At 38.6% G+C, this 15171-nt stretch overlaps 2 protein-coding genes across 2 annotated transcripts; both read left to right on the forward strand.

Annotated features, from left to right (window-relative positions):
* Nucleotides 1-2813: 2813 nt before the first annotated feature.
* Nucleotides 2814-5170, forward strand: pou3f3a (POU class 3 homeobox 3a). Its single transcript, XM_042000835.1, has one exon. It carries the CDS (start codon nt 3279-3281, stop codon nt 4548-4550), a length of 1272 nt encoding a protein of 423 aa, XP_041856769.1. The 5' UTR covers nt 2814-3278; the 3' UTR covers nt 4551-5170.
* Nucleotides 5171-9589: 4419 nt separating this feature from the next.
* Nucleotides 9590-13183, forward strand: gpr45 (G protein-coupled receptor 45). The gene is made up of 2 exons (XM_042001957.1): nt 9590-9751; nt 11477-13183. The coding sequence occupies exon 2, from the start codon at nt 11583-11585 to the stop codon at nt 12738-12740; it is 1158 nt and encodes a 385-aa protein (XP_041857891.1). The 5' UTR covers nt 9590-9751; nt 11477-11582; the 3' UTR covers nt 12741-13183.
* The last annotated feature ends 1988 nt before the right edge of the window (nt 13184-15171 follow it).

The following is a 15171-nucleotide window of genomic DNA, read 5'->3' on the forward strand; positions in this document are numbered from 1 at the left end:
ACAGGGTTTAAAAGCTGTGCAATTAATAATTAATTCATAATTAGATGTAGGAATGTAGTTTCATAAGTTTTTGTAGTGATGTGGGATTTTAACTTTAACTTTTTTTCCTGAAACATATTTTTTATTCATTAATTTTAATTCATTTCTGACCTTGTCATTATGTTATATCATATTATATTAGATAATAATAATAATAATAATAATAATAATAATAACAACAACAACAACAACAACAATAACAATAATAATAATAATAATAATAATGCTCTAATTATAGATAAAACAATCAAAACCATTATGCCATCTACCAAAATGCAACTATAAACCCTGTTTTGACAGATGATTTAAATTTGTTCAACTGTTTAGTGCAAAACTCTTCACACAAAGCCCTTCATATCTTGCCTGCACCAGGTACTCACTTAGAAAGCGGTAGCAGTCAGAAATGTTCCCTCAAGTCAGCAAAATTTAAACCAAATCAGCACACAGTTGGAACTGTTATAAGTCCTACTTATTCAGACATATATCACAACCTTCAGTTGATAGATAAAAGGGCTTTTGGTCAGTCTTCTTAGCTTTGGAACCTTATAGATAAAGATGACAGGGAAGCAGACCGGTCCAAAAAAAAGGAAAAGGGGGAAAGTCAAAGGAAACAAGAGCCAGACCAATGATGGGATTCATTTTCATTTTATTCTATTTCCTGTATATTTTACAGTATTTTATTTTATTTTTTATTTCTTTATTTTTTTTTGTGTTGCTCATTATGGGATATATATGTAATATTGTAAACATTTATTGTGTACTGAATTGTGTTCATTGTATAGGCTATATGTCTCTGGAACTTAGGCAGAACCATGAACAGCATTATTCTTTACAGGTTTTTACATAATTATCTTAAACTGATCTTACCAGTGTGTACAATAATTTTGTATTTTTGTGTGATGGTTGGAGGGGAGAGTTTGGTTTTGAACTGGAAGTGAGAGTTTTGGAGTTGAGTGTACAGGTATTGATCTGTGTGTTGAAATTTTTTGGAAATAAAGGCATAACTTCAAAAAAATCAATTTTAGCTAATGAACAAAATGTTTGATGGGTTGACCATGGCAAGGAACAGTTTGACAGGGTTATTGTATAGTTTCTGGGTCATAACAGTTTAACATTCTCTAATGATGACTTGGATTATTGTGAGGAATCTTTGTTAATGACTGTTTTACACGTGGAAAAGTGTTCCACACTGTCAAAGAAAGAAGTTGTCTGAAGGACATTGTAAGACTATGTTAACATGCTATATTGTTTCCATTTTGCTTACAAAACTAGTCTTTTAGACCCTGTTTACAATTTAACAACTGTGGCTAAAGCCATAAGTTCCATCACATTAACTCTTGATAAAATGGTTATTACCATGAAGTGGTGGCTTTATTATTCCTGAATGTAAAAATTGTGCATCTTTCAACGCCATGCATAAATTAAAAGTTTAAAGCAGCTGATAGACATTTACATGCACTGTCTTGAAATTATTTAATTGTACTAATTATCATGTGATCTGCATCCGCTTCATCTTAAGAGTAAGTCACCTGAATATGTTGTCATGTCTTCTCTGCCCTTGGAGGGATCTTACCAAGCATTAAGAAATGTTAAAGAAAATTTATAAAAAAAAAGTGAGTTTAAAGTGATATTTACGTTTTAGAGCTCCATAAGCAAAATATGACATATGTGCTTATGTGACATATGGCAGTGTTTCTCTAGCTACATTATTTTCATTCATATCCCATAATTAAATCAGACTAAAGTCAATTTGTAACATGATTACTAACCATAATGATGGCAAAGTTAATTTAAATGCTGTGTTAATGGTCTCACTTGGGGAATGAGGAATTGAATCTATTTATCTTTTACCTTCTGGGTAAGATCCAAGATAAATCCGCTGAAAAACATAAATTAGAAGTTGACTGGGCCGCACCTGGCCGTCTCCTCAACACACAGAACTTCGTGTGTCTCAGTCGATGCCTTTCACTCTCTTTAGGGCCGTAAAAAGTGAAGCAACGCAGTAGAAAATTCCCCACAACACGTTTATTTAACGGTTCATCCATAAACTGAGCAAGTGTGGAAATGTCCCAGCAGTTTCTGTTTGTAGGACGGAAAAATCAAACTGCTTTTTTTTTTTTTCTGTATGGCTCTCCAGTGCGCGCGTCACGCCACTGTGGCCTCTATTTCCTTGTGAAAAGGGGGTCCAATTAAGATGCAAGAGGCGTTCAAACCCCTGGTGTACCCAAAGCCGAGCTGAGTAGCCTTGATTCGAGCCTTATCTGCCCTGACTTTCTGTACATAAATGGGATAAAACACCAAACAACACAAATTAGTGCCACTGCATTTAGATATTATTTTTATTATTATTTAGATATCTCCTTTACATAAAATAATAATAATAATAATAATAATAATAATAATGATAATAATAATAATAATAATAATAATAGTAGTAGTAGTAGTAGTAGTAGAAGTAGTATAGGGGGGAATATAGTTTGGATTTCTTATCTTCTCTCCACATAGATCACTTTGCGCATTATTTAACACACTTGTTATTCTGTCTCAAATCTTTTAGTTTCTTGATTTTATTTTACAGCAAATTGTTGCTTTTTCACCCGCAGCAAGAACTGTGCGCCAACTGTGAGACGCACTAAGTGGTCTCCGTCTGTGCATCCAATCAGCAGGAGCTCTGGAGAGTCCATCTCTTGTAATTGGACGGAGATGGGAGAGGAAAACGTAGCTTTGGCACAACGTAAACTCACGCTTGTCTCCTTCGCTCTGTAGAAGACGCTCTGTGTTGAGCAGCTGTAGTCATCGGAACAAGTGAGTGAATCGCAGACTTATATATGTTCAGTCTAAGCCATTAAATTTTCTTGAAGACGTTGCAATCTGAGAAGAAAGTAGCAATAGTAATCGACCAAACAGCTCCACAGTTTGGCATGGATTAAATGAGGTGTTTCTTTTGTTTTTTCTTTCTCTCCATCTCTTAAGTGGATTACGCACGGAGCTCCCGGGACAGAGAAAAAGTTCTGAAACTATCATTTTGTGGAACTGAAATGCGCAAAGAAGTGTTCTTTACTGCGCAGATTTTAACAAGCTACTCTTGCTCTACAATTATTCTACGCCTCTATGGATAGATTAGGCACTTTTTTAACTGGGTAAACATTGAGCTCACCTTAAAACTGACAGAATCTTTTAATGGATTAGAGCAAGGCTGGAATTAAGTTAAACACAGGGAGAGAAACATCTCAAAATATATGCTTTGGGGGATGGCAGCCGCCACCTCAAGTCCTTATCTAGCCAGCAGCAGGATTTTATCCAGCCCGGTCGTTCATTCTGATCGAAGAGGTGGTGGCATGCAGCCTGGCAGCACAGCCGTAACCACGGTGTCTGGTGGATACAGAGGGGATCCTTCGGTTAAGATGGTGCAGAGTGACTTTATGCATGGAGCCATGGTTGCAAGCAACGGGGGACACATGCTAAGCCATGCCCACCAGTGGGTGACATCGTTGCCTCATGCAGCAGCCGCAGCGGCTGCGGCCGCAGCGGCTGCAGCAGAGGCCGGCTCTCCGTGGTCCCCAAGTTCCCAGCCGCAGGAGGTGAAGAGAAACACCAGCAGGGATGACCTTCACTCGGGCTCAACTCTGCACCACAGGTCCCCACATCTGGGACCCCATCAAACCCACCCGGGAAGTTGGGTAGGCACCTCCTCAGCGCACATCAGCATCACGGAGGGACAGCAGCAACAGCAGCAACAGTCCCTCATTTATTCCCATCCCGGAGGATTTACAGTCAACGGCATGCTGAGCTCACACACCGGGCAAAGCCTCATACACTCGGGGCTGGTGCGCGGGGAGTCCCCTGAGCTGGATCACGACAACCATCATCATCACCACCACCACCACAATCACCACACGCACCATCACCAACATCACGGGGTGGGTCACGAGTCGCATTCGGACGAGGATACCCCGACATCTGATGATTTGGAGCATTTTGCCAAACAGTTTAAACAGCGGCGGATCAAGCTTGGTTTCACCCAGGCAGATGTGGGCTTAGCTTTAGGCACCCTGTACGGCAACGTGTTCTCACAGACCACCATCTGCAGGTTTGAAGCGCTCCAGTTGAGCTTTAAGAACATGTGCAAGCTGAAACCTCTGCTCAACAAATGGTTGGAAGAGGCCGATTCCACGACCGGAAGCCCGACCAGCATCGATAAGATCGCCACCCAGGGCAGGAAGAGGAAAAAGCGCACATCCATCGAAGTGAGCGTAAAAGGTGCCTTGGAGAGTCACTTTCTTAAGTGTCCCAAACCCTCTGCACAGGAGATCAACTCTCTGGCTGACACTTTGCAACTGGAAAAGGAGGTAGTCAGGGTTTGGTTCTGCAACCGCAGGCAGAAAGAGAAGCGCATGACGCCGCCTGGACTTCCGCGCACCCCGGAGGACGCATATTCGCAGGTGGGCAGCATGGGACCTGACACGCCGTCTCCCTCCATAGAGTGCAAGAGGATGTACAGCGACACGTGAAAAAAACTGCTAGGAAAATCTGAAGAACATAAAGGTGTTGTTTTTTCTTATTCCTTTAAAAAGAAATCTAGATTATCTGGATATTTCTTTTCTTTGTCAAATTCCCATCCATCCATTAAAATGTTATTTATTGTGGGTTCATTTCAAAACCGGACAAAAGTTACGCATCCTTAGATATTTATCTGCGTAATGGCAGCTTCTGGGACGCAGTGTATTTAAAATCAACTTCAGTCTGCACAAAAATAAAATATTTTAAAGAAACTGCTTGTTCATCAAAAGATGACAAAACATTAGAAACAAAGTAAGAATTTTTCAGAGATTACAAAGTCCAGTTGTTCAAGCAGAAAAACGTTCACTTTATCTCTGTACTGTAGAAATGACAGTTCCCTTGTAATGCTGCAGAATTTAACATCTCTCATGTTAGACTGGGCTGAAGCTCAAATGGAAGTTATTTTCAACATTAAGTTGTTTTTTAATAAGCAGCAATATTTTATATTCCTTCTGAGGTGTTTCTCATGTTTTGTGTTGTGTGGCAGTAAGCTGTGACTTAATTGAATGGTCAACAAGTGATTTACAAATATTCCAATACTGTACTTCCGTTCATAACCCCCCCTAGGAAAAAAAAAAAAAAAAAAAAAAAAAAAAACATTCCCCCAAGTTGATGTACAGGTCTGTTGTGTATTCTTATGTGATGATTTGGACTATTTATTTTTTTCCATTGTAATTATTTTTTGAAGACTAGTTATTTAATAAATCTGACAAAAATTGTGTCAAGACATTAGGTTACTATCATTTTAATGTTCTACACACATGCACAAACACAGGTATACACACACAAAGTTTAATTTTAATCATTATTATTTCATTTCATGCTTTCTTCTGTAAAATATTGAATATTTCTTTTTGTTTTAATGCATTTTATACAACAAAACAAGGCTCCACGTATTAAAACAATTATATGGAGTGGCTTTTCAGAGACAACTTCACAGTGTCATATAGTTAAAAGGATTTCTAAAAGCATGTCTTCTTTCAAATTTGTCAGGGTTTTCTTTTTTTTAAAACACCTTCAGCTCAAGTCGTTTAACCAGTAGAACAAAGTTACGACTGGTATTGTTACTATGGTTTTTTTTTTTTTTGGACATTAGCAGATGCACTGTTAACAATCATAAAATGCACCTTAAATCAACTTGATTATGCCAATAATTCTTATTAAATATAATTATGATAATATTCTGTCAGTATGTGTCATTTTTTAGTTTTAAATATCCTGTTTTTCTTAAAGCTTTGCTGACCCATCAAGATGACCTGAACTTATCACATGATGTTCCTGAGCTTTGTGTATCTTTTATGTGTAATACACTACATATCAGTCCAGCCATGCAGGGCTGTGGATTGCAGCTCCATGGAATGCAGCCAGCGGAGGTCGGCTATCCCAGATGGCAGTTCACCTCAGCAGCGGTTGCCAAGGTGACAGAGAGATGGAATGACATGAGACAGCAGCGGATCTTTTGCCATAGATGATGGGTTTGGCAGATAGGCAACGAGAAGCTCCGGACGAGACTCTAAAAAAACATACTGTGTTTTCTTGTCTTCTTGTTTTTGCCTCTGCTGGAAATAAATACAAGACACAATGATACATGTGAGCAGCTGCGTGCATATATGAGCTGATGTTAGAAATATTTGGTCACATAGTTATTCAAGCTGAAATGGCAAGTCTTGGAAAAGCCACAGACAATACAGTTGTAGTGATGTTGTGAAGGAGGTCAAAGGTTTGCTGCTACAATAAGTAAGTAAGCAAAGCTAGAGTAAACAAAAACCAGGAAGTTAATGTGTTATACTTTTTAATTCCAGAATTGTCCATGTTGACGTTTTGTGTTATGGAATGCAAGTGACCCAGACAGCAGACACATAATTCTCACAGCCACCATCAAGACACACACATGCAGGCAGTGAGAAGTGTGAAAGGTGCGTGTTTGCTTGTGCATGTGCCCTTGCTTAGTAGTCGGCAGTGCTTTACATTAGTCAAGACACACACACACACAAAAAACAGCACTTTAGATAACACATTACACAAAACCCAAAAGCAACACCAAAAACAACATTGAATAAACACAACAAAACTGAAACAGAACATTTTCACCAACAACAAAGTCTTATTTCAATATTTTCATTTTTTTTCTTTTTTTTGGGGGGAGGGGGTATAGGCAACTGTTTGGTTGTTACCTTTTGTCTAATGTGTGTTTATTGTTTTGAATTTATGTTTTCTGAAATGATTTCCCATTGGATTAAATTAATGGTGGTTTTTTATGTCTTGTGGTTTCCATTTCACTGTGGTGGTTTGTAAAATGTTTTTTTTTTTTTTCTCGGACACCGTTGTGTCCAGCAGGGCTGTGTGTTTGGTTCTGTTGTTATGTTTTGTGAAATAGTTTCCTGGATTATTTCTTCCACCATGGTGAGATTTTTGTTATGTTGTCAAACGTAAAGTCATAATTGGTGTTACATGTTTTCAGTACAATTTAAACTGCCTGTGATGCTTCTGTTGTGTTTTCTTTTCTTCATTAAAAATAAATCTGAATGGACAAAACAACATACATGAGATCTGAGTTGACACTTTGTGACTTCTGATTAATTATTTCCTGTGAAGTTGTGCAAAACAGTTAACGATTATATGCAAAATTCTCTTAGCTACAATAACCAATGACAGGTGGTGCCCTCTGCTCACTGTCATCATCTCTGACAGACTCAACATGATGTATTCCCATCAAGCTGCAAGATGAAAATGGAGGCCAAATATATAAGCTATCATATAAGCTATGTGATCCCCTCGAAGCTTAGCGATGTAAAGATGGGAGATAAGGCTGGAATTGAGGGATAAAATGACGTTTAAAGGGTTTTGTCATCACACTGTGCTCACTGTCTACACTGAATATCAATGCTGGGATCTGGAGGAACATGCTGATGATGTTACAGAGTGCTCCAACCCCTCGATCAACAGAACCACCTCAGTTCAAATAAAAGTACAGCTTTAATGTCAGGGAGCAAAGTGAGCTTGGACAGGTTTGTTTAGCTTAAATTTGACTCCATTCATCATTAGAGAGTTGTTTCCTGCATCTCTGAGCTATGGGATGATTGCAGTTTCACGCTGAGGACGTTATTACCTTCTTCCAATTGCAACTTCTAATATAATTGCTCATAATTACTCTTAAAGCCTTGTTCAGAGGTACTTTACATAAAGCAATTACTACAAAAATAATCCCTCCCTTAATGCTTGTTGTTTGTGTTTCACAGTTTGGGTGCAGCCACACATATAACAGACACACACCTGTGTCCATCCAACTAATGATTTAACAAGCAAACTTCTACTCTACAACTGTTTCATTGCAGTTTGCACATTATCATTCCCCACTGCTTGGTGTTAATTATTTTTACAAAGCAGAGATTGGTTAACTACTACATCTAACACTCATTAACACATCTTGACTTCTTCATTGTGATCAGAAACTCAAGAGGCAAGCTACCCTTACCTGGGTTCAGACGTAGTAGGAAGGATGAATAAAAAGGCCCAAAAAGGTGTTGCGATTACGTGTGTGTTTATTAAAATATCTGACTTTTGCTCTCTAAATGTAACGTAACTGGCTGAACACAACTCAGTCAGTATTGTGTCTTGTACGGTTTCTCTCCTGTCCTCTGAATATTTTCGTTTAGAAGGGAATATTTTCACTTTGCCGGTGTCTGCTTCTTTTTGGTGATTGATGGAGTAGCTACCAAAGTCTCTCAATCAGGAAGAAATTAAAGCAAACATATGTGGAATAACGGACAGGGAAATGAATTTTCTTCCCGGTAAGCTTGTTGTGTGGCTGCCACTGAACGTGACAAGCATGCATGTGCCGGATCGCTGGAGTGGAACTCGTTTGATGGGCATGTTCAGCACATGGGCACGATGCCAATTTAGACAAGCATGCCCATGAATTGAATGTCAGTTAGCATAGTAAGAATGTGAATGTAGCTTTGTCTGTATGAATATAACAGATGTGCTTTGTTAGACAAAAATGAGTACATCCGAATCAGTTATCTAACATGTTGCACATCTGTTAGCATTTTCTCAGTGATACTCCAAATGTTTCAATATAAAGTCTAAGAAAATACCAATATGAAATATATAAAACGAAATAAGTAGTTTCTGAGATTGTTTTTATTGGCCTGTGATGCTCTCTAAAAGCACTGTAAGTCTGAATGCATATAGACCAAAAAAAAAAACAAAAAACAAAAAAAAAAAAAAAAACAAGGACTGAGCGTTTCACCAACAGTGGTTTAGTGGAAAATGCTGCCATCTTCTGGACGAACGTAGCAATGCAGGTTCTTTTTAAACATAAAAACTGAAAAAGAGAAAACACGTAAAATAAGTTAAAACACTGGGAAAAAAATAAATAAACATAAAATAAATAAATTAACTATCTTAATATAAGCTTATATAAAAACATATTTGCATATCCTGACAACAAGGCGTGAATGAGTAAATATTTTTTTCTAATGTCATTTAATTTAATTTCATAAATTTATATTTAAACTAATATTTCATAATTGTTTTGGGGACGATATCCGTTTAAAGTGCTTACCTTAATACCTTAATACTCATTTATACTGATTTTATTGTGATTTTTTTCCCCCCTCTTTTCTGGCCCACAGTGTATGAATTCTTAATATTCTTTAAACATTTAAGTCAAATCCCTGTAAACATTTTCTTGCTCCTGGTCTACATTTAATCTAAATTTATTTGTACTGTATTTCTCATGCATCCTCATAAATAACAACAACAAAAAAGTGCATTCTGTTCATTTCCCATTTTCAGATTTATGACAGATCTACAATAATGAGCTGTTAGAGACATCAAATGCGAATTTGACATTTTGTTGATGTATAATTTGTGCAAGATAATACATATTTTATTACTAAGTATTAAATCCAAAAGGATGCTTGTTTTTGTTTCTCCTCTAACTGCTCCTTTAAATCACAGACCACCTGCTCCTCTGGCGTCAGCATCACCCACAGGCGGCACGATGGCGATCGATACGGCAGAGAAATGTTCAGAGTGAGATATTTTAGAAAGACCTCGGCATGCGTTGGAACAAAGACACAGTCATAGGGCTGACGGCCTCGACGAGAGACTTTCGTGAAACCTGAAATCCGGTATAACAGTCAAGGTACGTTTGGTTATGGTGTGTTTATCATTAACCATATATTAGATTATGCTGTAAGTCGATGCTGAGAGAAGAGACCAGCATTTTGTCTGCTGCGACTCCTTAGTGGAGATGCAGGAAAACGGCTGATGCGAACAGGTTCACAAAGCAGCAGCATCCACAGATCCACAGAGGGACACAGGTGTTGGCGTGTAAACGGGAATACGCGCTGTCCATGCTCGGTTGTGGAACTGTGTGAGAGACGACGGATGCAAACACTGAATTATCAGCTCAGAAAAATGAGGTTATGGTGTAACAATTGTACACTGGTCCAAAAAATCTGCACGAAAACGAAGAAATGAAGAGGTCTAACTCGATCCATTCTTATCACACGCGTATTCTTATTTGGAGTTTATCTGGCTCCATCGTTGTCCTGTTATTACATTTTGCTGACCACACCTGAAAATTGGGACCTGAAATAACATCTGGAAACAGCGATACTTATCTGGTTGTCACACGTGCGACAGTGATTCTCCTAAAGGGAGCCTAGTCATGAACTGCAGCTGTCACAAAAAATATATATTAATAATCAATTAAAAAAATAAATAAACAAATAAAAATTGTGATAAAAAGGATGTTTTGTACCGTGGATGAGGGTACGGTCTGCTTGTTGCCATGTAACTGGTGACCTTGTTACCATGGCAACAGTCAGCATCACTATGCAGAGGCTTAAAAGGGGTTTTGTGTTAGAATGTGTCTACAGTCACGGAAAAAATGAGGTCCTTTTACTTGTTTTTGTGAACCAGCATTTGCTGAATTAACTTGACTTAGATCAGTGGACTCAGATAAGTGACTCAGGACAGCAGAATAACTGAGACCTTAAACATCTTTCATCAAACGAGTTAGAAAGTTTGCAGTAGCTTAATTCCGTTGAGCTGATTCACATTCACCTTTGTGCTGACTTTCATTAACTTTCTTTTTTTCTTATTTGGCAAACCTACATTTATGATAGGTTAAAATACAGTGGAAAAACATCTTAGATCATTCTGTATAATATATTCTATATAACACACCAAACAAAGAGCATCAGGAATGTTTTTAGTGTCTTCATTGTCCACCTTGCAGTACAACATTTGACCCTTCAATGCTACAGTGGCCTCAAAGGCTTGTTTACACTTGAGATTAACACTTTAACATCAGCTGACTTTTCAGAAGCAGGAAGTGAAAACCATAGCAACAGATTGTTTTACCAAGGTTGCATCATCATCTGAAGTATTAAAGAAGACTAAGCTAAGTTAAAAGCTGGCTACACCCTGGGCGTGGTATATATATATATGTGTGTGTGTGTGTGTGTGTGTGTGTGTGTATTGCTGTTTTGGTTGTTAATCATCAACCGCTCTGAGCCAAGTGAGCAACACAGATCTCTGTTCTCTGAGGCAGTGTTTTGTCCCAGGGTTTATATAACTCCCACAGCATTATGTGAATGTTATTCCTCCTCTCACTGTTTCATTTGTGCAATTATTATTGACTAATCTATCAAACAGTAGCATCATCTACATCAGACACTTTCAATGAGTATAGCATATGCATCACAGCTTATTTAGAGACTATAATTCCGATCCATATCCTTAAGAGTCTTTGAGCATTCACCTTGTCAGGTATGAATTCATGTTTTAAAAATTAGATTATTTGTTGGTCACTCAGTTTTACAAAATATCTGATTTGGATTTTCTTGTGTTTCTGTCTCAGGTATCGCCATGAATCACCAGCTGCTGGCAAACATCTAGACGTGTTCAGCACAATAGTCAAATATGTTCACCTTCTTCTGGGCTGATATCCCTTAATACAAGCTGCTATGGCTTTTTGTAATGAAAGCCTGCTGGAGGAGTGTGACTTCCCAGAGCCAGATGTAGAGGAAGCAGCAGAAAGCCTCCCATCAGAAGCTGCCACTCCTCTCATATCAGTCACTCTGCGTGTGACCCTGGCAGCCATAATGATCTTCATGATTACTATCGGTTTCCTTGGCAATGCAATCGTGTGTTTGATTGTTTACCAGAAACCTGCCATGCGCTCTGCTATCAATCTCCTCCTTGCCACGTTGGCCTTTTCTGACATCATGCTCTCTCTGCTCTGCATGCCCTTCACTGCTGTCACTGTGGCCACAGCTGACTGGAACTTTGGGAGCGGGTTCTGCCGAGCCTCCATCATGCTGTATTGGCTGTTTGTCCTGGAGGGGGTGTCCATTCTCCTAATAATCAGTGTAGACCGTTTTCTAATCATTGTGCAACGTCAAGACAAGCTGACACCACACAGAGCAAAACTGTTGATAGCAGGTTCATGGGTGTTGAGCCTGTGTGTTTCCCTGCCGTCTGTAGTTGGATGGAGGACAGGTGCAGCAGGTATTGGTGGTGCCTGGGCACCACAATGTGTTCTGGGTTACAGTGAGTCCCTTGCAGACCGTGGATACACAGTGCTTTTGGCTGTGGCGGTATTCTTTGTACCATTTGCTGTCATGCTGTACTCTTACATGTGCATCCTCAACACAGTGCGCCGCAACACCCTGCGCATCCACAACCACACCAGCGAGCATTCCTGCCTGCCAGCCCTCAACCAAGTCAGCAAAATGAGACTTACTGGGCTGCAGCGGCCACCTCAGATCAAGGTGGACATGAGCTTTAAAACCCGAGCCTTCACTACTATACTTATCCTCTTTGTTGGCTTCTCGGTGTGCTGGTTGCCTCACACAGTGGTCAGCTTGCTGGCTGTCTTCAGCCGCGAGTTCTACTACAGCTCCGTCTTCTACCCAATAAGCACAGGAGCTCTGTGGCTGAGCTACCTGAAGACAGTGTTCAACCCTGTCATCTACTGTTGGAGGATCCGAAAGTTCAGGGAAGCCTGTCAGGAGTTCATCCCTAAAAGCTGCAGACTGTGTCCCCGAGTACCAGGCAGGAGTCACAGAAGAGTGAGACCCAGCAACATTTATGTGTGCAGCGAGACCCAGTCAGCTGTATGAAAGGATGAGGACTGGGTTGATCCATTACTGGAACAGCTGCCAACTGTTCTCATCTTTCATCTGTCCTGAAAAGAAGATGTTCATTTTAAAACATTGTATTTACTGTGGAAAAATAATATCACCACGAAGGAACTCTGTAAAAATATAACAGAGTGTGTTGAAGAAGGCAACATAAAATGCTCAAAATGTCCAGAATAGCTGCTAAAAAGACCAGGTGGTGAGATTTATTTGTCTGCTGTTTGTTCAGCTGACTCTCTGACCTTAGCCATTCAAGCTGTTTTCAATCTTCAGTCAATTGTTTAGCTTGCCATCATAAATTATTATTCTGTTGTTTCAGACTGTAAACTCAATTCCCACCCAGATAACCAACTGAGATGTAATGGATAAAATACTTTTGTGGTGAGTGATGTGGTGAGTTCTTCAGAAAAAAAACATACAGTATTGATGTTCAGTGGACTGTTAAGAAAACAAATGTGTGAAAATGCAACATTTTGTCAGATCAAAATGTTATTTTGATGTTTTAAATGCTTACTTGAATTAATCATTCATTGACAGATGCAGTGTAGTGAATAAACAGGTTTTGAAAGTAAAGTTATTACGACGTAGTGTTGTTTTTGGATGAGGGAAAATACTGGTAATCTGTGTAAAATAAATTATAAAGAGCTTAATATATAAATGATTTCATATAATTTACACCATATTGTCTAGAAGTATTCAATAAATAATATTAAATATTACAAGTGAAGAGTTTTTTGTTGTGTTGTTTTAAATGTTTGCTCTTTTAAATAATTTTATGCCAGCTTCATGTCCCAAAAAGTTAGTTTCATGTTCTTGCTTGATAAACTTTTTCAGCTGATTAAAATTTGGGGGCCTTTTTCTTATTTTATAATAAATTTACTCTCTTATTTGCCCAACTGTATTCAGTCAGTGCAGACCCCTCAACCGTTTTACTACTGAGCGGTGCTGTTCTAATACATACAGAATGTACTAGTTTGACTTTTTAAAAAAAGCAAAGCTTTTTCAACTCATAGCATATATGATCTCTACTAAGATATTCATGCCACATGCACTCTCGTGTCATTCCAGAAGAGGGCTTCGCATGGCATGAGTAACATGGCACTTGACCTCTTTAGCATCCATGATATCAGCCACTGCTTAAGATCTGCCCAGGTTGTACCATATGTCACCTACTGAAACAGGCTCAGGATAGATGGATGGATGGATGGATGGATGGATGGATGGATGGATGGATGGATGGATGGATGGATGGATGGACAGATGGATGGATGGATGGATGGATGGATGGATGTGTATATTGCATGTCAGTGTGCCATCAAAGTGAGCCTGAAGCTTGGTGTTTTAAGGTGGGAAACTTTTATAGCATTGCTTTAACTTTGAGATGAAGTTGGACCCCTAAGATCTGGTTTTCTACTGTGTGGGCCATATCAGCAGATAGTTTTTTTTCTATGTAAAGCTCTGTGACAACATGATGTGGAGGACTATTAATACAACATTCCTTAGATTGTATTTTTGGTGTTTTAGGGTCAACCAGTTATGGTCTGAAACCTTTTGTCCAATGCTGCATTGAACAAAAGGTTTCCTCTGATACTCCATCCAAGTAGTGAAGGACTATATATTAGTACCTTATCTTTTCCTTGTTGTAAGAGACTACACTGTTCCAGATTTATCTTATCTTACCTTGACTTGACAAGGATGCCAACGATTTGTCTATGGGTATCTGGTGAGTTAGGGATTCTCTAGATACTACAGGCTTGAAGTGTTTTCTACATGTTTATGCTCTTATCAGAGCACTCTCAGTGCAGTAGTGTAGGGATTTGTTTATGGCAATCTTATGTTTCTAGTAAATAATGCAATATATATATATATATATATAAACAAATGGAAAAATAGAAAAAAAGTAGATATTTGTCTGTATGGGTTGTTTACGGAGTTATTTTAGTGTTGAGTCTAAAAATACAGCTTGTTACATTCCCCCATAATGAAAATGATGTGATGCACTCAGCTTGGGTGATCCATCAAGATCTCTTTATGTTAGGTTTGGATTTTGATCTAAACCCTGTAAATACATACGAGCCAGCAGTTTAATGTTGTTCTCTTATAGGAATTCAGTGCTTTGCTTTCCACCTCCTCCAAGTAAAGAACCATAATGGGTGATACCAGTGGCAGCCCTGATCAATTTGGTGCCCTAGGCAAGATTTTAGCTGGTGCCTCTTTCCATTGCAGCCAATATCACAATTAGTTTTGTACACTTACACATAGGCTGTATGCACACATTCAAGATTTTATTTCTTTCAAGGAGAAAATAGCCCATCAAATAAAATTAAAGAAACAAGTGACACAACATAAAAAACTATATAAATTTTATTTACAATGATTATTATTTTTTTAATTTTCAGATAATGTTGGAATG

This window comes from Melanotaenia boesemani, chromosome 12 (assembly GCF_017639745.1).
Source record: "Melanotaenia boesemani isolate fMelBoe1 chromosome 12, fMelBoe1.pri, whole genome shotgun sequence".
Lineage (NCBI taxonomy): Eukaryota > Metazoa > Chordata > Actinopteri > Atheriniformes > Melanotaeniidae > Melanotaenia > Melanotaenia boesemani.